Source organism: Camellia sinensis, chromosome 7, assembly GCF_055761805.1.
Source record: "Camellia sinensis isolate YWXY chromosome 7, ASM5576180v1, whole genome shotgun sequence".
Taxonomy (NCBI): Eukaryota; Viridiplantae; Streptophyta; class Magnoliopsida; order Ericales; family Theaceae; genus Camellia; species Camellia sinensis.
Window position 1 is genome coordinate 119,944,227 of NC_138967.1, and position 24,328 is coordinate 119,968,554.

The window sequence follows — 24,328 nt, forward strand, 5'->3', positions numbered from 1 at the left end:
AGCCTTTATATATTTTTTTTATAGGTTTTAATTCGAATCTGCATCCATAATTCGAACCGTCCATCTTGTAGATCTCACAATAAAAATCATTCATACAAAAAATCAACTTTATCAAAAAATTATAAATATAAAAATAAATCACATTTTATTTTGTAAAATTAATAGTAAACATAATTAAATTTAAACTATTTATTTTATCAAATAAAATGTGATTTTTTTCGATGAAGTTAGTTTTTTTCATAGATGAGTTTCATTGTGGGGCTTATGACATAAACGATTCAGATTATCAGTACAAGTCCAAATTAAAGTTCATAAAAAAAATATATAGAGACATAGAGACATAAAATATGAAAGGAAGCTAATCCCGTATATATCCACCTATTCCGTCCCAAATGATACTACTACCATGATGAAAATGTAATTACCAGTTTGTATATCCACTTATTCCGTTCCAAAAAAAAAAAAAAATGCTTTAGAGCTTTAATTTTTGAGCTCTAAAGCCAGTTTTAACGAACTGACAATAAATTTTACCCACTACTGATGTGATGTATTTTTTTTTTTTTAATTCCATACCAACTCATCAAAGCTATTGTTAGAACAGCTCCTTTAGTGCTCCCAATCACAACTACCGTCCCAAATGATACTATTATCATGATGAAAATGTGATAACCAGTTTCCACTCTCTCTCTCTCTCTCTGTCTCTCTATAAATAGTTGAAGCTTGGCTTATGAGTTTGCAACAAAGTTAGTAACACTGAAAATGGCACTTCATATTTCCTTTCTTCCCCATCTTTTGTACTGCTCTTCAAAACAGAGCCTTCCACAAAGGGCTCTGCATAGCAGCTTGTACGTTCATTGCTCCTCAGTCAAGCAAGATTCACAGCGTACAGCTCAGAGACGATCGGCCAATTACCAGCCAACTACTTGGACTTCTGATTTTGTGAAATCCTTGACCAATTATAATTCGGTGACTCTCTTTCCTTCCTCCCTTCTCCAATCCAAATATCATTTAGACTGTGTTTGGCAAGTGGGTTTGCAAGCTTTTTTGGCTATTTTAGTCAAAAAAAACAAAATAGGCTATTTTAATCATAACAAACAAAACATCACATCCAATCCATAATCATTACATTCTTCTCTCACAAAAAAACTCAAAAAAGCCAAAAAGCCCTTCCCAAACCAAACTTTTAAGCCCAAGCTAAAATAGCCAAAAAAGTCAAAAAGTCAAAAAGCCAACCCACTTCCCAAACGGAGGCTATAACTCTTTTATTTATTTATTTATTTATTTATTTATTTTTGTATCCTTTGACAATTATTATTATCTAGCTAGTCTGATTTTGTCATCCCCACTTACTTTTTGTGTACATGTAGTCCTATTTTAGTTATAGGAAAAAGGTTGGGACATCTCTTTTTGGGAACCCCTGCCACCCAATGTATTATGATTGGTTAATTTTTTGTTTTTGTTTTTGTTTTTATATTTTTGTTTTTTTTTTCTTCCTATCTCTCAACGCATATGTCTGTGGAGATTGTGGGGGTAAAAAAAAAAGGGTATGTATCATTTCTGTTTAATTATAGTAGATCATAAATTTAACAACAATGATTGAGACCCTTTTTTTTGAGGACCTCACAACCTCTTTTGGATCTCAACCATTGATGTTGTCAAATTTATAATCATTTTACTTTTTCTATCACAAACATCAGATCCAACTACCAAGAAATCCAACTATCTTTCTAAACACAAAAATTTTAGCCTACTAAAATAGTCGAAAACTAAAATAGCCTATTAAAATAACAACTTTCCAAACACTCACATAGTTATCAAAATACCTACAATAATAATAGAGTGTAGTGCGTATTAATGTTTACATTGATAGTGTGAATGTTACATGATGTGAACATTCATAACGTCAATTTGAACATTCGTGTTATCAAATTTATTTAATGTGAATGTTCACATCACCAAGTTGTTAAGAGTTCAAAAAATATTTGTAAACCATAAAATATGTTAAATATGAGAAATTAATATTTGATTGATCAAATATCCAAAATAATAAGACTTATTGAAAAATAAGAATATCTTATGAACTAATTGGGATACAAGTATTTGAAAGAGAATTTTCTAATAAATTCGCCTAATTTAATTTACATTTAAAAAATAAGTTATTTGTCATTTTTAAAAAAAAAATTATTACATAGAAAAAATACAAAACTTTAACACATTTTTTACAAATATTTTCATTTTTTAGGTACATCTAAAAAAATGTCTAAAATATAAAATAAAATAAAAAAATCACTAAAGACAACAAAATACAAAAAAAAAAAAATTCAAAACCAAATAGAGTCGCCACTGCCCTTAGTATTGAATTCCATTCTACTTTCCTTCTAGTAAACTTCATACAACATTAACCCTTGATATTTAAGTTCAAAATTTTAATTTGGACACTCGATTTGGACGTCCATTTTTAGATTTGTTGAGCCATTAAGTTCAAAGTTAAATCTTTTGATGCCATAAGAATAATAACATTGTGAAATATCATATATCCCTATCTGTTCAATTGTCACCTACCTGTCTAAATGTCACCTATCTGTTCAAATATCAATTATTTGTCTGTCCAGCTAATTTTCATACTTTTTTTTAATAAATAAGAAATTCTCCTTCAATGTTTTTTTATTACAATTTTAAAATAAAGCATTAATATTCAAATAAGAGTTAAAATAAACTGTAACAAAAAATTAATAGAACATAGTTTTTTTTTTCCCAATAATTATGTAAAGGTAGACTATGTTTTACAAATTATAATCCTATAGTATCGAGCAAGTTGTAATTTGAATTTTTTTAATTTTGGTTGCAATGCATGATAATCTTAAATTTTTTTAAGAAAAATTACCAGTTAGTGGTACTATCAGAAAGTTATGGCAGATTATTGAAAAAATTTATAACTTTAATTATTAATATTTATAAAATTTATCATTCATAAATAACATTTTTTTAAAAACAATTTAAGCTGAAATGAAAATTTTTCAAAATTTTAATAGCTTTCAACTAGCTTTCACGAGAAATTTGATTTGAGCTAAAAAGACCAATAGAAATGTAATACACTACAATAGTGAAATCACATCATTAGTAACACGTGAAATAATTAATTAATAATGAAAAAAAAATTGAAAATTCTAAAAAAATTGTACCTGTATGTTTGTTTTTTTCTTTTTCTTTTTTTTCGTTTCCACATGTGTACAATTAGAGCTCATTATCATTTCCTTGACAAAAATATCTAACTGGAAGTCAGGCGTCTGTCCAAATCCCATACAGGTGTCAGACTACAGTGTGGACTCCATCAAAATCAATGAATAAAATAATAAAAGAAATTACATTCAGCTCTCTTTTTTCTTTTCTTTTTTTAACAAAAAAAAATAGTTACAAAATCAAGAAAAAGTTTTATTTTTTCTCTCCCAAAATAATTTTTTGGGAAGATAATATAATTATTACATTTTAAAAATATTAATTGTCATAATTATACTTTTGTATTGTTAATGAATTTAAAAAAATAACAAAATATAAAATTCATATTATCTTATTCCTCAATTTTTAAAAAAAGACTAATATTTTAAAATAATAAAAATAAAGTAAAACGTTAATATTTTAAAACGGAAAGAGTACAACTGTCATGCTGTTACAACGTTGCTTTCCTTACCCATAATCTCAAGTTGCCCTCATAAGCTCCGAGTGAGAAGTGCCAGTCTAATCGTGAGGAAGGTAAAGGAGTATTGAGAGAATGCAAATTGTGAGATATAAAGAAGTGATTTGAAAAGTTGGTTAAAAATTTATTTTTTGATTTTTTAAATTTTTTATGTATAAAAAATGTGAGAAGTGATGTGATTTAAAATGAGTTCGAAACTAAAAATTAACATTCCAAATTGCTCCAAATATGGTATAAGAGAGAAAAATAAGCTATTGAGATGAGAGGGAGGGAGTGAGGAAAAGAGAGATGGATACGAGTGTGGGTTAATAGGAAAACGAAAGTTTGACAGAAAAAGAGAGATGAAAGCAGTGAGAGAGACAAAGATATAAGGACAGAAGAGTGGTGATTTAGAGCACTAAATTTGGAGCTCTAAAAACACCACTAATGAGGTGGCAATGTAAAGAAAAAAAAAAAAAAACAAAACAAAGGCCAAACTATCACATCAGTGGTGGGGTCCACATGATGCCACATCATTAGTGATGCATTAGTGGTGCTAAATTAGTTGTATGAAGCATTTTTCAAGGAGAGAAAGAGAGTATTGAGAAGTGAAAGGTTTAAGGGAGAGATGGAGAGAGAAAGGGAGAGAGAAAGGGAAACGTGAGGACAATATTTTGAAAATCGAACCAGTGAGCGAACCGAGAAAGAGATGAGGTAGACGAGTCATCGGTTCAATCGTCAAGTTAAAGTGGTCGAACCATGACATCATAATTAATATTATATAATTAAAAATTAAAAATAAATAAAAATATATATAAATACTAAAATAAAAATAAAAATTGTTACATAGTATTTATTAATAATATTTAATAAGTCATAATTGGTAAGAAAAAGTCACTTGTTTTAAGAAATTAAATTTTTTTTAACATTCCCTCCAAACAAATTGATTGAGTGTTAGATTTAATTTTGGGGTGGAATGAAATTTTCAATTCTCCCTCCAATCAATATGATTTAAATAATTTAATTGAATCTCACATAGAATTTTATAAGCTCTCTTTGAAAAATCTTTTCCTATAAATACTAATATATTTTCATAATTTTTCTAAGCTTCCAATGAGACTCATCTTCATGAGAGAAAACACTAGAGGTAAGAGTTTTTAGTTAATATTTTGAAATATATATATATATATATATATAAAAGAAAGAAGGAAAAGAAAAGAAGACAATTAAAAAAAAAATTAGAAATTTTCCAACTGCTGGGTCATTCCAAAACCGGTACTAGGTCACCAGTTTTCCCGGTTGAACCGGCGATTCTTCCGATTTTGACAATCTAGACCGGTTCTCAGCCTAGTCTAGGTTTTAGGATTTTTTCGAACCGAAACTAGGCCCGGGTCCCTGTTCTACCGGTCCGGTCCGAATTTTAAAACATTACACGAGGATTGAGAAGACAGATGATTTGGTGAGTGGTCAAGTCTCGGACTTGAAAATGTTTTTTTTTTTTTTTTAAATTTAAGGGTAAATTATACTTACATCTTCTGAAATTTTTAAAAAATATAAGAACTTCTTCTGTGGTTTTAATAAGTATAATTTTTTTTTAAAATTTTTGCTAACAATATCAGGATTCCTTCACTCCATTAATTTAGCACAAACAATATTAGTTGACTATCTAAAACAACTATATTGCTCATTTGAATTAAGCGGGAGGATGAAAATTATCAAATCAATCAATAAACTATTTAAATGAAATTGTTCACCCACCTCCTTGAAGTTTTTCATATATGTTATTAAACACCCATGCATATTTTAACACAATACCTTAATAATTTAATATAAGATCCTAATAATATAATACATATAAGATTTTTTTTACACTATATAAACAACAGAAAATTTATCAATTTTAATTAATGCATTTATTATTTAAATTTATTTTTTCTTTTCTTTTTTTAAGTTGAAACAAATAGATTAATTTTTTTTTCTAGCAATTTGTCCTACTTATTTATTCATATGTAAAAAAATTATTTATTTCTAAATTGTTAAGATCTAAAATTAATATTAGATAATTTTCTAATAGCTTAATATAAGACTTATTTCACACTACATAAATAACGTAAAATTTATCATTTTAAGTAATGCATTTATTATTTAATTTTTTTTAAAGTTGAAATAAATGCATTTATTTTCTTCCTCGGCAATTTGCATTATTTATTTATTCATATATAAAAAAATTATTTTTTTTTTATCTTTTCTCAATATTATTCTTAAATTTTAATTTTTATCTTTGTGCCATTAAACTTCTAGTTGATGCATATTTAAAAAACATAAGTTAATATTTTTTACATGATAAAAAAATCTAAAAAAATAAATATAGAAATAAAAAATAAAATTTACCGCTTCTGATGTTATCAACATTAATCTTAACCTTATATGCACTAAATTTAATTTATCCTATTAAATATATATGACATTATTATTTATTCTTCATAATTTTTTCAAAATATAAATGTAATTTCTTGACCCTATTTTTTTCCACAAGTTTTTGAACTTTTATAGAAAAAGTAAAATAAAATTTAACCACTAATGAGGGTGAGAAATTAATTTTAAGATTTCATGATCTCTCCTTCCCTATCAACTAATTTTAATTTATTACAAGGTGATTATATTTTTTTTTTACTTCTATATTTATTTTAATTTTTTTTTTAATCATGTAATGCATCGACTAGAAGTTTAATGACCTAAGGATAAAAATTAAATTTTGATAATAATATATGATTGAGAAAAGATAAAATAATAATGTTTGTACATATGAATAAATAAGTAATGCAAATTGTCTAAAAAATAAATAAATAAATCCATTTATTTCAACTTTTAGAAAAAAATTCAAATAATAAATGCATTACTTAAAATAATAAATTTTACTTTGTTTATGTGTTATGGAATAAGTCTTATATTAAATTATTAGGATGTTATCTAACATTCATTTTAGATAGATTATTTATTTTTAAGTATTCTATCAATACAAATTAAGTTTTTTTTTTTTTTACTTCTATTAAATGATTTAATAACATTTTAACAATTTAAGAGTTTTATGTAATATTACATGAATTTTAAGAATTTTATTAAATAGTGTTAAAATATGTATGGATTTTTGATAATATATATGTAAACCTTAAGAGAGATGAGTGAAATTAGTCATTTGAATATATAAGACATCTAAGGGGTAATTTCGTTATTATTAGTATGATATCAGCATGACATCAGTATAATATTAGCAAATAGCCTTATGGATGATAATAGTAGGGAAATCTTGATAATAATTTTAAAAGTAGGTGAAGTTAGTCTTCGTTTGACATTGGCTTTTTTAGTTGATTTTTTTGTGTTAGAACTTTTTTAGCCCCGTTTGATTTGACTTTTTATTTTTATTTTTTTGACTTTTGTAAGAGAAAAAGTATAATGATTATCATTTGGATATGATATTTTGTTTTATTTGCTTATGTAGTCAATTTTATCTTTTTGTGTTTTTTTAGCCAAAAGTCTAAAATCAAACGAAGATGTGTAATTACTAAAACTATGGGGGAGGTTTTTGTAATTGTCAAAAATCTTAGAAAAGGTAAGTGTAATTTACCCTTAATTTATTTATAGAAAGGGTGTGAAATAGATATAAAGAGAGAGAAATTGAGTGGATGAGAGAGAGAAATAGATGTAGCCCTCACATGCTTTTTTTTTGTGTTTTGAAACATGTTTTTAGAAAAAGAAATTTAAAAATATCTTTCATTATAAATTTTTTTTAAAAAAAATTCAAAATTACTTCTCTTTATTACACGTCAATCAATCACTTTTTCTCTCTCATTTTCAATCACTTTTTTTTTCTCATACACATCTACTCAATTATAACAAAATATCAAATCATCTAAAATTCTTAAACTCCAAAACTATTTTTAAAATGTACAACCAAACAAACCCAAAAAATTTCGAAACTTCTCCAATTTTTTTTTTTTTTTAAGTTTATTTCAAAACACAAACTAAACTCACCCATAAGTTTTAACTAAACACACCCGAAAAGTTTGAGAGAGAGAGAGAGAGAGAGAGAACGGGGTGAGGATTTAGGAGTGATTAGTCAAATCTCTTATTTGGGTATGGCCATTTTTATTTATTGATGGAAAGGGTCAGTTTTAATTATTAAAATTTATTATTTATTTATAATTTTTTTTTTAAAAATAACTGATTTAATATTTTTTCTAAAAAAAATTAAGGCCCAGAAATGTATTCTGACAAAGTATTTTGGAATGATTTTCTTTTTTTTTTTTTGACAATAAAACACATTAGTAAAATTATAAAATTGAAACTATTAAAGAAACTACAGATTATGTAATAAACATTGATCGAAAATTACTGACTAATAATGTCAAGTTGCAATAAAAAAAAATGCTGTAAAAGAAAACATGAGATATTATTTAACCTCATTTACGATTTTTTGTTAGCCAAAACATAACGTAAAATGGAGAATGAATTTATTCTCATATTTTTGGAGAGTAGATTCTGATTTAGGGATGTTTTGGAAAGTTAGTTTTTGGTTTTTGTTTATTTTTGTTTATTTTTGTATTTAGTTTTTTTTTTATAAAAAAAATTCAAAAAGTTTTAGATTTCTAAATTCAGCTTGACAAGATAAATCAGAAAATTATAATTTTTTTAAAAAAAATCTAAAAAAGATAAAAATAAGCACTAGATTTTTGTTTATTTTCATTTTTAATGATTTTTTTTTTTGAAATTTTTCAAAAAAATATACTTTTTGGATTCGTCTTGACAAGACAAGTCTAAAAAATAAAAAATTTTGACATAATTTAAAAAAAAAATCACTAAAGACAAAAAAATTTAGAAAAAGTATTGGCTTTTTTTATTTTATTTTATTTATATTATACAAAATATCAATCTTCATATTCAAAAATTGTAATAATCCCATCTAAATGGGTAGACTCTTTACTTTTTACCAATTACAAAATGTATATTGTTTTACACTCAAAGTATGTGAACAAATTGGACTGTCACATTAATCTTTTTCGTTCAAAAAAAAAACATTTGTAGCACATTTCTAACCACAAACCCCTAATTTTTTTTTTTAAAAAAAACAACTAAAAAAGTTTACCCTAAACTTCCATAGTCTTCAATTTTGCTTTTGCTGTTTCCAAAAGCCCATTTCATTTGTGGCCAATCTTTACTACATAATTCAAACATATAAAATTTATTTTTTGTGTAAAATCATCACTGATTATTAATTGAATAAAGCTATACACGTCAATAGGTATACTAATTAGTGTGCTAATAGTCGATATGGTATAGTTTTGTTAGTTTTGAATTTTTATAGTTTGTATAATGGATGGGGTTGATAATTTTAAAATTACAAGGTTATATCATGTGTTGATACATTAATTAGTATAGTAATTAATAGGTGTGTAACATCACCATTATTAATGTTAATGAATCCACTTCTCATCACTCTCTATATTTGTATTCATAGGATGAAATACATAAGCAGAGGGCAAAGAAATTAAAGGAGGAGGTAAGGGCTATGATTGGGGATGAAGATGTTAATCCATCAACAACACTTGAACTCATAGATGACATCCAACGGTTGGGCTTGAGCTATCACTTTGAGGAGGATATTAGAAGAGCACTTAATAGAATAATGTTTGTCCAAGGAACTAATGTTAGATTAGAGAAGGGTGTTCATGCCACTGCCCTCTACTTCAGGCTCTGTAGACAACATGGTTTTGAGGTCTCTCAAGGTAAGTCTTTTTTTTTTTTTTTTTCATGAAAAAATATTTTGGGAGTAGTCCCTATTGCATAAAGATTGTGCCATGATGCAATAACAAGTGTTATCAACTCTGAGACTTGTACAATTTTCACAAAAGAGAGTCAATAGGAGTGTCGGTGTTTTTTACATTGAATGTTGGTTGGAACCAGAGAGAGATGAAGACTCAAAACTCTATTTCCTCCCCCCCCCCCCCCCCCCACTATCAATATCAACTTTGCCTATTTATTGGGTAAATTATACTTGGTCCCTTTAAGTTTGATGACTTTCTCACTTTGTCCTTAAATTTTATTTATATTTTTTTACTTTAATCCTTTATATTTCATATTTTTTTCAGTTAACTTTTAAAGTTAATTTTTGTTCAAAATTAAACAAAAAATGTCACAATAACTGTCACATAACATAAAAAATAATATTATTATAGTAGGGTTTAAGTTTGTATTAAAGGTGTGGGTTATATATAATAAATAATTTTAATGCCACATAATTGTCCATGTATCATTTTTTGTCTAATTTTTCACTAAAATTTGTTTTAGGAGTAAACTGAAAAAAAAAACCTTGAAATATGAAGAGCCAAAACGAGAAAAAATAAATTTTGAGGGTCAAAATAGAAAAATAACCAAATATAAAAGCGGCAAAATGTAATTTACCCTCATTTATTTTCTTGGTCTCCTTTTTTTTTTTTTTTTTTTTTATTGTCTTTTAAAGACAAGCATGGGAGATTAAAAGAAAGTTTGACTATAATTACTCCCAAAAAAAAATGTAAAAATTAAAAAAGAAAATACATTTGACTGAAAATAATTTAAAATAATTATATTTTTATGAAAATGAAGGTCAGAGCAAGTGAGAGTGGTTTCCCATATCACAACTTTTACTTAAATTTGACACACTCACTTATGTCTCTAAAAAAGTAAAACTATGTTAAATTATTCTAATTTAAATAGTCATTTTCACAAATAAAAACAAACAAATATAATAATGTGTGTGACGAAAAAGAAGAGCATCTTATATTTATATGGTCATGCTAATGATAGCATAATTATTATCACTGAAAGGAGGAAAACGCCTAAAAAAAATTTCTTCAAATATTTCTTATACATCTCCAACTATTTTTACGTTTTTTGCAAGTTCACTAAAATTAATATCATTTTTCATATATATATATATATATATATATATATAATTTGAAATGGTCATTGTCACAGATGTTTTTCAGAAATTCAAGGACCATGATGGCAACTTTAAACAGTGGCTATGTGAGGATGTGAAGGGATTGCTCAGTTTGTATGAAGCTTCTCATCTTGCTTTTGATGGAGAAAATATCTTGGATGAGGCCAAAGTATTTACAACCAAACATCTCAAGGGCATAAAGGGAAATATCGACACAACCCTTATGCAACAAATAAAACATGCTTTGGAGCTTCCTTTCCACCATAGGATGCTGAGGCTAGAAGCTAGGTGGTACATTCAAGCATATAGTGAAAGAAAAGATGCAAATCACTTGTTGCTTGAATTAGCCAAGTTGGATTTCAACATGGTGCAATCTAAACTCCAACGAGAGCTCCAACAAATGTCTAGGTAAATCCAATTGCAATTTTTAGAACATTTTTAATGTCATTTTTATTTTTTTGTAAAGAAATAAATAAATAAAATTTACATTTTTTGTGTTACGTTCTCAAACAACGCTAGCCATCCCTTTAGGTCATTTAGGCATTCACCTAAGATCCCATTTTTTTATAGGGTTTCAAATTTCTTACCTTTATGATCATTGTTTAAAAATAAATAAATAAATCTATCTTGTCTAAACGCCGAGAAAAAATATTAAAAAATCTCATTCTTCAAAGGATCAACAAAACAAATCAATCTTATAAGATCCAAAAAAGAAAAGGACTTCCTTGTCCAAAGATCCACAAAATAAAACTTCTCTTATTTTTAAGGCCCAATTGTAAGACTGAATAAAATATTCCTGGTGACCATAATAAATAAAGAACCAGAGACATACACAAAATTAAAATATAAAAATAAGCCTTATTATGAACTATCCACCAAAAATCATGATTGTCCAAAGTTGGTGTTTTTTTTTTAATCAAACACAAGGCATAGGGAAAGTGCAAAGAGTATCAAAACTAAACAAATCTATCTCAACTAGGTTGGGATAGATAAGAAAGTCCTATCATGTGCTAGCACCCTCCAAACACTAGGATCGGTTAGAGAGAATCCAACCAAATACAAGCAAAAATGGCCAAAACAGAAGGAAAAGATAACAGCAACAGCAGCACCATCAGTCAAAAAACACCTTAAGATTGCACCTTTTTCTCCTCCAGTAGAGTATCAAACCTGCTTGAAAACATCAGCATCTTTATGTAAAGCTAGAGGCAAACTGACAATTGTTGCCTGCAAAGCAATATAGTAAGTTTGTCATTGCTATATATATGCTTCTCAACTCTGGTCTCATCCTGGCCCAAAGAATCACCCTATATTTAATTAACTCAATAAGTTCCTCCAAGTTTGTTTGCAAATTCTCAAATACAAATTTGCTTCTAAGCCCCCAAAACTGACCACATGGCCACAAATAGTTTTACATCCCAGACAACCTTTTTGGCTCTTTTAAAGCCCCAGCTCTGCCACCATTCAAGCAATATACTTACAGACCCTGATACTACCCACACCATATACCCCACCACTTTATAATTTTGGACCATAACTTCCACACAAAGAAGGATATGCTTGTAGATTCAATATCGCTTACCCAAAAAATATATAGATCTTCCCGTTGACCGTTCAAAATCCCAATCCTCAACCATTCTGTTGATTTTATGCTACTGAGAAGATACCATTAGACTCTGCTTTGCATTTGATGCAATCAAAGAGCCCTGAATAATAGAGGTGGTAGACCAATATTAATTACAAAAATTAATATACAAGAAAAGGAAATTTTAAATAAAAAGTTTATGATTATTATTTACAAAAAAAAAAAAAAAAAATCATTATAAAATTTTGCCTAAGACCCACAAAAGTATTGAGCCGCCTGTCTCAAAAAAAAAAAAAAAAAAAAAAAAAAAAACCCTTGTTGAACTTAACAGTGTCGTAAAGCAATCAGTGTTGATAATGTTTTTTCAGGTGGTGGGAGGATATAGGCTTGGCAAACAAGTTGAGTTTTGCTAGGGACAGACTCATGGAATGCTTCTTTTGGACTGTCGGTATGGTTTTTGAACCTCAATTCAGTTCCTGCCGAAAGGGGCTGACGAAAGTAACCACTTTGATCACCACCATTGATGATGTCTACGATGTTTATGGATCGTTGGATGAACTAGAACTGTTCACAGCTGCTGTTAAGAGGTAAATTACACACACACACACCAAAAAAAAAAAAAAAATTCCTTATATTTATATTATGTTTTATTTCGCTTTTTATTTTATTTCATTTCTATAATGGTGTTTACTTTACAGATGGGATACAAATGTTGTGGAAACACTTCCAGACTACATGAAGTTATGCTTCCTAGCTCTTTACAACACTGTCAATGAAATGGCTTATGACGCTCTTAAACAGCATGGGGTCAACATCATCCCATATTTAACTAGAACGGTATGCGTGTATCCACACATCACATACATGTGACATCCATATTTATTTTTGAATATCTACATATTGCATAACAAGTATTACAAAAATTTTATTCTTTAAGAAGTTTTGTAGAGAAATTACTTAGCTAGAATGACAGGCCAGCCACTTTTTAAAAAAGATTAATGATATACAGGCGGACTTTATACAATTTAAAATCAATTCATGTGTAAGTACTTGATTCGGCATCGATGGAACCCACCAAAAGTAGGTGCCGATCAGGCATTAAACTTTAGGTTTGAATCTCTATATGTTACATAACAGATTAGGACTCTTTTACATTACATTTCAATATGAGAGAACTTCAGGGGCTCGTGGAGTCTCACATGTCCCGTTTCGATAATCCGAACCGTTTACTTCTGAGGACTTATTGAGTAGAATATTCATGTAAAAAATCAAAATGATCGAATATCGGTAGCTATATGTGTTTGAATCAATTTTGTATTACAAAAAATGGATGAATATTTTTGAAATTATATTTGTCATCCTTTTTTTAAAACAAATATGATTCAAACATATAAATACCGATCCAATTATCCTATTTTTTGCATGAATATTTTACTCAAGGAGTCCAAAAAAGTGAACGATTCTAATCACCGAAATCGGTTTCAAAATGAGTCTACTAAGCCTAAACGCTCTCTTAAATTGAGATGACAATTAAAAAAAGAAAAACCCTTACATAAGGTACATAAATAAATAAATTTAAATATTTTAAAGAATTTTTATAAAGAAAATAATAAGAATTATGTGTTAGTGACATTTTTAATAAAAACAATGTTGTGCAAGCCAACTTTACATTTAAAAACCAACACATGTGGGAGTACTTGATTAGGCACTGATGAAGCCCATTAATAGTACATCCTAATCGGGCATTAAACTTTAGATTTGAAAATCTACATGTTGCATAAAATAAAAATAAAAAAAGTATTCTTAAAATGATATTTCAGTGACATTTAAAAAAAAAAAAAAAAAACATAAAATGCTATGCAAGTTAACTTTCGATTTAAAACCAACACATTCCATGTAAGAGTACCTGATTAGGTATTGTCTAGGTACTGATGATGAGGAGCTTTAACATGCGTTGGTTTTAGATTGAAAGTTGATCTGATTTCCACTTTTCTTTTGAAAATGAAGTCATCATAAACTCTTTCTTTACAATAATACTAGGAACATAGAAAAAATATTCTGAAAAAGTATCTAAAAAATTACTCAAAAAAGTGCCTCTAGCATTTTCCTTTTCTCTAAAGTAATATGATTAACATTTGCTACATTGCGTTAAATTAACATTCTATACAATTTTTATGTTTATATTACTTTACTTTAAAAAAATAATAATAATTTATATTGTTATTGTTACCTTTGTGTGTCACAGTGGGCAGATTTATGCAAAGCATTCTTGGTGGAAGCAAAGTGGTGTTTCAACAAAGAAACTCCAACATTCGAGGCATACCTTGAGAATGCATGGCGTTCAGTATCAGGGGTTGTAATACTAGTTCATGCCTATTTTTTGATGACTAAAACTATTACAAAAGAGGCACTGGATAGCTTACAGGCATACCATAGTCTCTTAGAATGTTCATCCATTATTTTCAGACTTACCAATGATTTGGGTACTTCCAAGGTATGGAAATTACAAGAAGGTAGTTTCATTGTTAGTTTAGGGCATTGATCTTCTATAACCAAATTTCTATGCCTCTTTGTTAATGCACTTCAGTCGCACAATTGTATCTCAAAAGTTTTATACTTGAGATTCTTACCATATCATGCAATCAAGAATGTATTGAGATGAAACTCAATAATTTCTGGGGCCACAGGCAAAATTTTAAAATGATTTTATATATTTTAACTAAAATTATTTTATTTAAATTTCATTTTCTTGCATATTTATTCTTGTAATTAAGGCTGTTTTTACCATGTTTTAACATTCAAGATATTAGACTTTATTTATTTATTTATTTTTATTGGTTGAAATAAATGAGGACATTAGGTGAACTTTTAAACGGCCTTAAGGAAGGGTCGGCGCTGTACTTACAAAAGAATGTTAATGCAAAATTCCATTTCGTTAGTTACTTAACATTAACATTCTTGTTTGTCTATGTGATAGGACGAGTTGGAGAGAGGTGAATCGGCAAATTCAATCCTGTGTTACATGAAGGAGAATGGAGTTTCTGAACAAGTTGCTCGAAAGCATATAAGCAATTTGATTGATGAAACATGGAAGAAGATGAACAAAGATCAAGTAATTGATTCTCCATTTGAGAAATCATTTGTCGAAACCACTGTTAACCTTGCTCGGATTTCCCAATGCACGTATCAACACGGAGATGGGCATGGATCTCCAGATTCTCAAGCAAAGAATCGAGTCTTATCAGTGATAATCGAACCCATTACTCTCATGTAGAAACTCTGTAATTGTGATTGATTTGGTCAAAGTCAAGAAGAGAGCCCAATCATCTCAACGGAATTAGTTAGGCAATTACAACTAGAGTTAGATTGGTTTGGTTAGTTGTAATCATAGTTAACTAGTAGGCATCCTTTTAATAAATAAAGTACAAACTCTGTAATTGTGATTGATTGAATAATATCTTATATAGAATTAGTTTTCCTCTACGTTTCTCTGCATGCTATCCCATCTGTAGCATCTGTTCTGCTTGCAGCTCAGCTTACTACTCACCATCCAACTCATCCCGCTCATCAATCTGCAGCTTCGACTGTTAATTTGCCTCCAATTCAGTCTGTTTCACATACAACAGCTTTACCGGTTTCTGCTGTCCCTTCTTCTCTTTCTATTTCTTTTTCTCCATCTTCTCATATCCCTATTTCTTCTATTTTTATTCATTTTCCTACTCTCCCATCTAACTCTGTCTATTTCTTCTACTAATACTCACCCCATGGTTACTCGGTCTAAATCTCATCATCCTACTTGTTTCCTCACTTCTACTGATCTCTCTTCTTCTGATCTGGTTGAGCCTCAATCTTATCAAGAAGCTGCTCAATTAGCTGCCTGGACTATTGCCATGGTTGATGAATACATAGCTTTAATGCAACAAGGAACCTGGTCCCTCTTCCTTTTACCAAAAAGGCTATTGGTTGCAAATGGGTTTTTCGTCTCAAAAAAAATTCAGATGGTACAATTGTTCGATACAAAACCAGATTGGTTGCCAAAGGATTTCTCCAAACTAAAGGTATTGAATATTTTTAGACCTTTAGTCCAGTAGCAAAGCAACCTACTATTAGACTTCTCTTATGTTTAGCTCTTCACTTCAGCTGGTTTATCAATCAACTTGATATCTTCAATGCTTTCTTCTTGGTGTCTTAGATGAAGAGGTTTATATGCATCAACCTCTTGGTTTTGTTGATAAAGAGCATCCATCCATGGTCTGCAAATTACAAAAGGCTCTTTATGGGCTCAAGCAAGCTCCCAGAGCTTGGTTCTCTACTTTTTCTACATTCTTCTCAAACAGGGCTTCTAGGCTAGTTATTGTAATTCATCCTTATTTGTTAGGAAGACTTTTACCTCCATCACTATTCTCTTAATATATGTTGATGATATTTTTCTCACAGGCAGTGATCCTTCTCATATTTCCACCCTTATCACTAAGATGCACTCTATTTTTTCCATGAAAGAATTGGGTCTTCTTGACTATTTTTTTGGTATATTTATTACCTCCTCTGCCTCAGGTTATTTCTTGTCTCAAAAGAAGTATGCTACTGAGATTTTAGCCAAAACTGGTGTGACAAATTACAAATCTACCCCATCTCCTATGACTCTCAAGTCTACTGTTTCTACTGAGGATTTGCCATTTTCTCAGCCTTCTCTTTATCAAAGTCTTGTTGGTGCCCTGCAGTATCTTCCTATTACATGACCTGACTTGGCTTTTGTTGTCAATCATGCCTGTTAGTTCCTTCAAACTCCTCTTACTAGTCATTTTGCTTTGGCCAAAAGATTACTTAGATATCTCAAAGATACTCTCCATCATGGTTTACATTTTACACCAGGACCTCTCACTTTAAATGCTTTCTCCGATCCTGATTGGGTAGGCAACTCTATTGATTGAAGATCTACAACTAGTTATTGTGTCTTCTAAGGTCCCAACTTGATTTATGGTCTCCTAAAAAGCAATCTACTATATCCAGGTCTTCCGCTGAGGCCGAATATCGGACTTTTGCTCACACCACTGTTGAACTTAGCTGGCTTGGTATGCTTTTATCTGATCTTCATATCTCAGTTCCAGTCCCCACTCCTTGGTGGGATAATATGTTTGCTATCTCTTTGTCCAATAATCCTGTCTTTTATGCATGGTCCAAACACATTGAGATGGACTACCATTATGTTAGAGAAAGAGTTGCAGCAAAGAAGCTTCATATTTGTCACATCTCTTCTGTGGATCAGCTTGCTGATATATTCACCAAACCACTTTCTTCTCATCAATTTTAGTATTTGCAGCACAGGTTACGGTCTCTCAAACTCCCCTAAGCTTGAGGGGGCATGATAAGGAGCTAAGCCGAAGCCAAGAAAAAGAGCTGAGCCAACGTCAAGAAGAGAGCCCAGTCATCTCAACAGAATTAGTTAGGTAGTAATAACTAGAGTTGGATTGGTTTGGTTAGTTGTAATCATAGTTAACTAGTACGTATCTTTTTATATAAATAAAGTACAAACTCTGTAATTGTGATTGATAGAATAATATCTTCCATAGATTTAGTTTTCCTTTAAAAGTATCACTGAAATTTGTTAGCCGGTCCCTTTTCTATGTACATATTTTCCCATTGTTTAATGAGAGTAAGCTTACAGGAATGCTATGTAGCAAAAACATATATATATATATATACATATTTATATATTTGTTTGTATGCAAGGGGTTCCATTGTTATGTTTACAAAACTTTAACTAGCGACCTATTTAGTTATCTAAAGATTTTAAATGAGCCATTTAAATTAGTTCAACATTTTTTAAAATACAATTAAATTATTTGACTATCATTAATCGAACAATATGAACTTTTCACCAATTATTGACACAATGGTCATACAAAATTAACAATTCGAATTACAAGAGTATATGACCAACAATAAGGATTTAGAATGCTAGCACGTGTGTTTGTAAACCAATCTAGTCCTAAATTTGTCCCTCAAAAATTAAAAGACTCAAAAATCTATGAATTGAATTTTCTATTAAAAATTAATTTTGTAATTTTTTTTTTAAAATATGAAATTACAAAACTTAGAATTGTGAGATTAAAGATTCTATTCTAATTAGTGGCTGCAAAACAAAAAACAATAGGGATTTAAAATTTCTATTAAAAAATTTACTCAAAAAATGAACTCTTGCTTGATGGAGTTCACATGTACAATCAATCTAATCCGCATATCAACTTTAATTTTTTGGACAAAAATTATGGGATCCTAGCATAGCTGGCTACAAAAATTCAAAATAACTCATTTGAAAATTCATAAATATTAAAATATATAATTTTACAATATATTGGATCAAATTGTGACTTCTCTTCCGTTCAGTTATTTTTTCATTTTAAAATAATAAGGCACGGGGCCGTAAATCTAAGTTTAAAACTTTTGGTACAATGGCCCAAACTCTATTCTTTTGGGGCTGTAAGGACAATAACAATAGTTCTTACCTATATGCCTATCTATTCACTATTCCACCTGTCACCTATTTGCCTACGCGTCGGTTATTTGTCTATCACATTTACATATTTGTTTATACCATCACCACCACCAACCACTAGCTACATTTGCCTGTGAGTTTTCCGACATCGATGACTTTTCCAATGATGATCAGACAATGGGTAAAGAATGAAAAACATATATATATATATATATATATATCCTTCAAAATAATAATTTAAAATGCTCACCAAACAATTTTATTAAGAGAAATGATTTTTCCCCCGAAAAATCATTCCCCCGAATCTGAAGAAATCGAAGGCAAGAGAGAGAGAGGGAGAAAGAGAGAGGAGATGAGAGAGGGAAATAGAGGAAGAGAAGAGAGAAGAAGAGAGGAGAAGAGAAAGAGGAGGAAGAGGGACTGGAAGGGAAGAGGGAATGGAGACAGAGACAGAGAGAGGCCCCTGCATTCCGCCGATCGCCAAGCTGATCGTCGCAGCTCGTCCGCCTCTACCTCCGGCCGGCCACCGTCGCCTCCGCCTCTGCCTCTTTCTTCTTCTTCTCTTCTTCTTTCTTTCTTCTTCTTCTTTTCTTCTTCTTCTTCTTCTTCTTCTTCGTTTCTGATTGAACAAAAAAAAAAAATTCAAAATTCAAAAACGATGTTGTTTTTCAAATTCAGGCGACTCGGGGGGCTGGGTTTCGAGCTACCAATCACAGTTGTTTTATTAATTATGTATTTATAACTAAAGCAAAATAATTCTTGAATCTAATGTCATACGCATCCCTAAAAATAGATTTTTTACCAATTTTTTCCCCAAATAATACTATTAGAGCTTGCACAAGATGATATTGCAATCTCAAATAGGAGATCAATATTATTGATAGTGATCACATACAATTTCATGAAATCAACATACATATGCTAACTACACGTTGCACTGAAAACAACTTTCACCATATTCTGTATTCTTCTTGCTTGATCAATTAATTATATTTAAAATGAAAATAAAATAAAAACTCTCACAATCTTCGTGATGTATTTCTAATATCTTTTCTTTTTCTTTTTTATTTTTTATATTTGTAAATTCACATGAAAACAATATATATATATATATATATATATATGTAAAATCTATCATATTTCAAAAATAATGAATTTACTATTACCTTTTTAAATATGATACATTTTACATATGTATGCATAACATTTGTTAAACTTAAGGAAAATATGTGGTGATAAATATTATTTTTCAAGCCTAAAGTATTAATCTATAGCTTATTGTAGCTTGCTTTTCGTGCTCTTTGGAGGAGTTTAGTCTCCTCGAATACGATAGCCCTACAATTCGGACTCTCGTGGTTTTGAATCTGGTTTCACAAGTGCAATGTGAAATAGATTAAACAAATGAAAGTCCAAGTTCAGCAAATCTTAGAAAATCCATTTATCATCAGAGATACCAAAAATGGACTGCATTACCAGATTTCAGAGTTGCCACCTAAATATTTCTAAAAAATTTAGAAAACCTGAGACTCATTCCAAAGGCCACTTGTCCGTCATAACCAAAGTATCTCGACTCGGGAACTTAGGTATGAAAGGGGAAAGTCATGAATTGAGTACCCTACTCACCCGATCAAAGATCAACATTTACTAATCATGATGTGATTTTTATATACATTATATGCTCTTGTTTCGATTATTATGCTAACATTACCAGGTGAGGCACACAAGTATAAACTATTTCTCCTACTTTGGAATGCTTTGATTTGATGTTTGTTTGAAAAGAGTTTTGAATGTGCTACTTGAAAAACCAAGCTCATATATACATTAATCAAGTCATTCCAATTTAAGCAAATTAGATTTCATCCACCGACATTCAAAGAGGTATTTCAAATAACCATTTAGCCTCATGGTAATGAGCTTGATATGAAAACACAAACATACATGCAATATGCTAAAGCAATAAATGCTTACCTAATACTCAATCGAGATAAACCAAAATAGAAGAAAATACTTAGAAAAATGCATGCTCTAATATGCAAGTGACTAATGCAACACATGTAAAATGAAACTATTAGGTTCAATTTATTAACATGACATATGGCTTAACTCAAAGCATTTGATAGCGCATGTATTCAAATAAGTAGGAAATGACAATAATGTTATAATGATGAACCGAACCCAATGCATGCAAAAATAGATATTTACACATGGTAATGATATGAAACCAACATATGATACTACATGTAACCATCGTAAGCAAGTAAATAAAAGGGAGAAAGAATGGGAGTTGGAAGACATACACCATATTATAAGTTTTACAAATTTGTCCTCGCACAAGAGGGTCCGAATGAATGTCCTAATTAATTATTACAACATAAAATAAACGAATTAACTTGAAAGAAGCTAACCAATTAATTACAACACACTAATATTAAAGTACTAAATTAATAGAATGGGAGGTGAGGAGCCACATGTGCACAATCGAGAACATCCTCCCAGAAACCTCTCTGTTTGCTGCCAGAATCTATTCTGTTTTGCAGTCAGAAAATTATTCTGTTTTGGCCTCAGGTTTTGCTCTATTCTGCCACCAAAATGCCACTACATGTACAAATTGGTAGTCGGCTGGCCGGCCTTGAAAAGTGGTTGGCTGAACATAATAGTGGCCGGCCGGCCATTATTTTTGAAAGATACCCCATTGCCACAGAACTGAAACAAGGCAAAAACAAAGTGTTTCCAAGAGATGTTTATCCTCACTACCCTTCCCTATCATGAAGATGATCAAGGGAGGAGTAGATTCGGTTCACAAATCATCAATTTTCACACGTTTGTTGCTTGATGATCTTAAAATCGATAGGATAAAAGCTCAATAAAATGAAATGAAAGACCAATAATACCTCCTCCCTATCATAGAGTTACCTCAAGGGAAGGGGTAGACATTACTTCATGAACCATTAAACGTCACTAAAGAGTATGTAATGAGTCAAGACGCAATAAGTTTAATATAACGTTTGATTGAATCCAACTCAATTTTATTACCTTTTTGTAACCTCTTTTTACTCTAATTTTATTAGCCTCTTTTACATTACCTTTCCATTCCATATCTTTTGTTCTTTTTTGTCCGAAAGTGATAATTACGTCCACTAAGTCCAAAAGAAATAAAGAGTATCATGCATTGACTTAACCCGAGAAATGAGCATTTCAAGCCCTTTTCTACGGGAGAAATTACAAAGGAAGAGTCAAACTTATTTACAAACGATAATGAATTCTAAGTCAAACCCAAAATGAACGATAATGATTAGTCAAACTCAAAGAGAACAATAATGACTAATCAAAACCATAATGAGTGATAATTACTCTAAATCCAAACTTGATAACGAGCTATAATGGTTCTTTCCTTGGTGATTTCCAAGGGTCTAACTAGAAAGTTAGTCCCTTAGAAGTAAATGCACCGGTGATAAAGAGAAATGTCAAACAAGAGGTTAGTGTTAGCATGAGAGAGATGTAATGCCTTGGTAATGAACCTCCAAAGAGATTAAACCATCAAGCATGAAAGGTCTTTCTCTTATGCTTAAACAACAATATTTAGTTAAACACAACTCTTTAATCAAAATAAACAAAGAATGGAGGGAGGTTGCAGAGATGATTATGCAAAAGTGATTATTACAAAAGTGAGGCTATTTACATAAAAACTGTGTAAATATAACTATCAACTCAAATGGATTGGTGGCTATGGCCTATACACCCAATCCATGTGGACTTACAACACCATAAGCATGGTATTCAAAGCATAAATTAAAATAGCCCCAAAAACTAAAAAAAAAAAGTGCTGAAATCATTTTGAAAAGAGTGGAAAATGTAGACAAAAATGGAAGAGAACAAAACTTAGAAGCAAGCCTAAGGAAGGGTGGCTAACCCCTCCTCTTTTTGGACCTTTACATCACATATTTTAGCCTTGAAAACTCTGAAAATAGTGAATAAATCAAAGAAATAAGTGGGAAGAACAAGGACATAAGCTATGGCATAAGGTTTAAGAAAAGGTGGTTATCCCCTCCACCTTTGGTAACTCTTAAATCACAAGTTTCAACACTTATAACCAATCCAAAATAGTGTATAAACAACAAGAAAAAGAGAACAAAAGAGTAGTGTAAACAAGGCCAAAAATGGCAAAGGTTATACCTCTTAAAGAGATAATGCTCTTTAGTTCACAAACCACAAGGTGAATACTCTCAAGAGCTGAAATTTGTGTTCAATGATCTCAGCAAGAGGCCTCTAGTTTTTTTTTTGGCCAAGGAGGTGTATGTATGGTGTATGTATATTGCAAGAGAGAAGTAGTGTGTTAAACAAGTTTTGGCTCTTGGAAAAATTTTCTAACCCCAAACCATGAGGGGTGGTCATGTATTTATAAAAAAAACACTACCTTACGTCGGAAATATCTAGAATAAGCTAACTGGTGCAAGGCATGCACATGGGGATAGCTGGCAGCAAGCAAAATATCTGTTGCACTAAACATGGCCGACCGGTCATGGAGGGGGACGGCCGACTAACCAAAAATGGCCTGCCGGCCACTTGTTGGCCAGCAAGTCTCTGAGTGGTCAAACTAGAAAAAATTAGGTTTTGGTCCAAAAGGGGTGCACGGTTTAGGCTCTAAAACTCAAAAATTGAAGCCTTTTGTTGAAGAAATTGAACAATTTACACAGCATAATAATTCATCATCGAGTCTTCAATGTGAGGCACCCAAGTTTTAAGGGCGGTCAAAATGGGGTATCTACACCTATCTATAAAAACAGGAAATTCTGTGTCTAACACCAATGTATCTAATGATAGAAAAATAGGAATGATCGATAATCCAGGTGTTTATCACGTAAGAAAGCTGAGAATTCGGAAAATGAAAAACACAGTATAAGAGTTGGTGTTCAAGTGCTTTGTGCCGTGTTTATAACCACGTATATATAGGCTTAATGGTGCCTCTTGGATCCATTGCAACTGCTGGGTTTATACAACTCTTCTATGACCATTATTACTCAAATGTTCAAACCCAAATCCTTTTACAATTCTAGATTGCTTCTCTTTCTGGATGGAAGGTTTGTACATCACTACTTTATAGGTTATGATTCTGTGTGATAGGGCCCATCATATCATGGTATGATCACCCCTTATACCTTTATCTCCCACTTGATCACATTATAATGAGGTGAAAAACCTGAGTTAGGCATATTTACCTTGGTACCAAAATTTTGCCTTATGCCAACCTTTATCTATGAAATTACTTCATAGATCGACGTCCGATTGTGACTTGGCCATACGTGCGCACGTTTTTGCTACCAATCTGACTACATCCATACGAATGGGTTTTCCCACTGACAACACACTCCAGATGACTTTAATTCATTATATTTCAAGTGAACAACATCAATTTTCAGTGATGGCTTCATAGTCTATACCCAGTCGCCATTGTCGACTTCAACTGCACACATTCCTCTTGTATCAACCTGCGTTGAAATTATTGTTAAGTACTTCCTTTAAGACCCAATCCTAAAGGTTTTCCTTACCACCTTATTAGCGACTTTTTGCTGTTCAAGAAAACAACATCACCTAGTCAGC

General features: G+C 30.5%; 1 protein-coding gene across 2 annotated transcripts; it reads left to right on the forward strand.

The window, feature by feature from the left end:
* Window positions 1–719: 719 nt before the first annotated feature.
* Window positions 720–17,902, forward strand: LOC114281498 (tricyclene synthase EBOS, chloroplastic). 2 transcript variants are annotated; one of them, XR_014335918.1, is made up of 8 exons: window positions 720–966; window positions 9,189–9,456; window positions 10,688–11,060; window positions 12,603–12,821; window positions 12,933–13,071; window positions 14,480–14,728; window positions 15,212–16,292; window positions 17,245–17,902. XR_014335918.1 is itself a non-coding variant. In XM_028223975.2 (7 exons), exons 1-7 carry the CDS (start codon window positions 760–762, stop codon window positions 15,506–15,508), a joined length of 1,752 nt encoding a protein of 583 aa, XP_028079776.2. In that variant the 5' UTR covers window positions 720–759; the 3' UTR covers window positions 15,509–17,902. The 2 variants fall into 2 exon arrangements, 1 of the variants encoding a protein (XP_028079776.2); XM_028223975.2 differs by having other exon boundaries at window positions 15,212–17,902.
* Window positions 17,903–24,328: the final 6,426 nt, after the last annotated feature.

Excerpts from the sequence above, each read along its gene's own strand:
- LOC114281498 (XM_028223975.2), top strand. The coding sequence starts at position 760 with ATGGCACTTCATATTTCCTTTCTTCCCCATCTTTTGTACTGCTCTTCA. Across the intron at positions 967-9,188 it reads CCTTGACCAATTATAATTCG|GATGAAATACATAAGCAGAG; the intron begins GTGACTCTCTTT and ends TTGTATTCATAG. Across the intron at positions 11,061-12,602 it reads GAGCTCCAACAAATGTCTAG|GTGGTGGGAGGATATAGGCT; the intron begins GTAAATCCAATT and ends ATGTTTTTTCAG.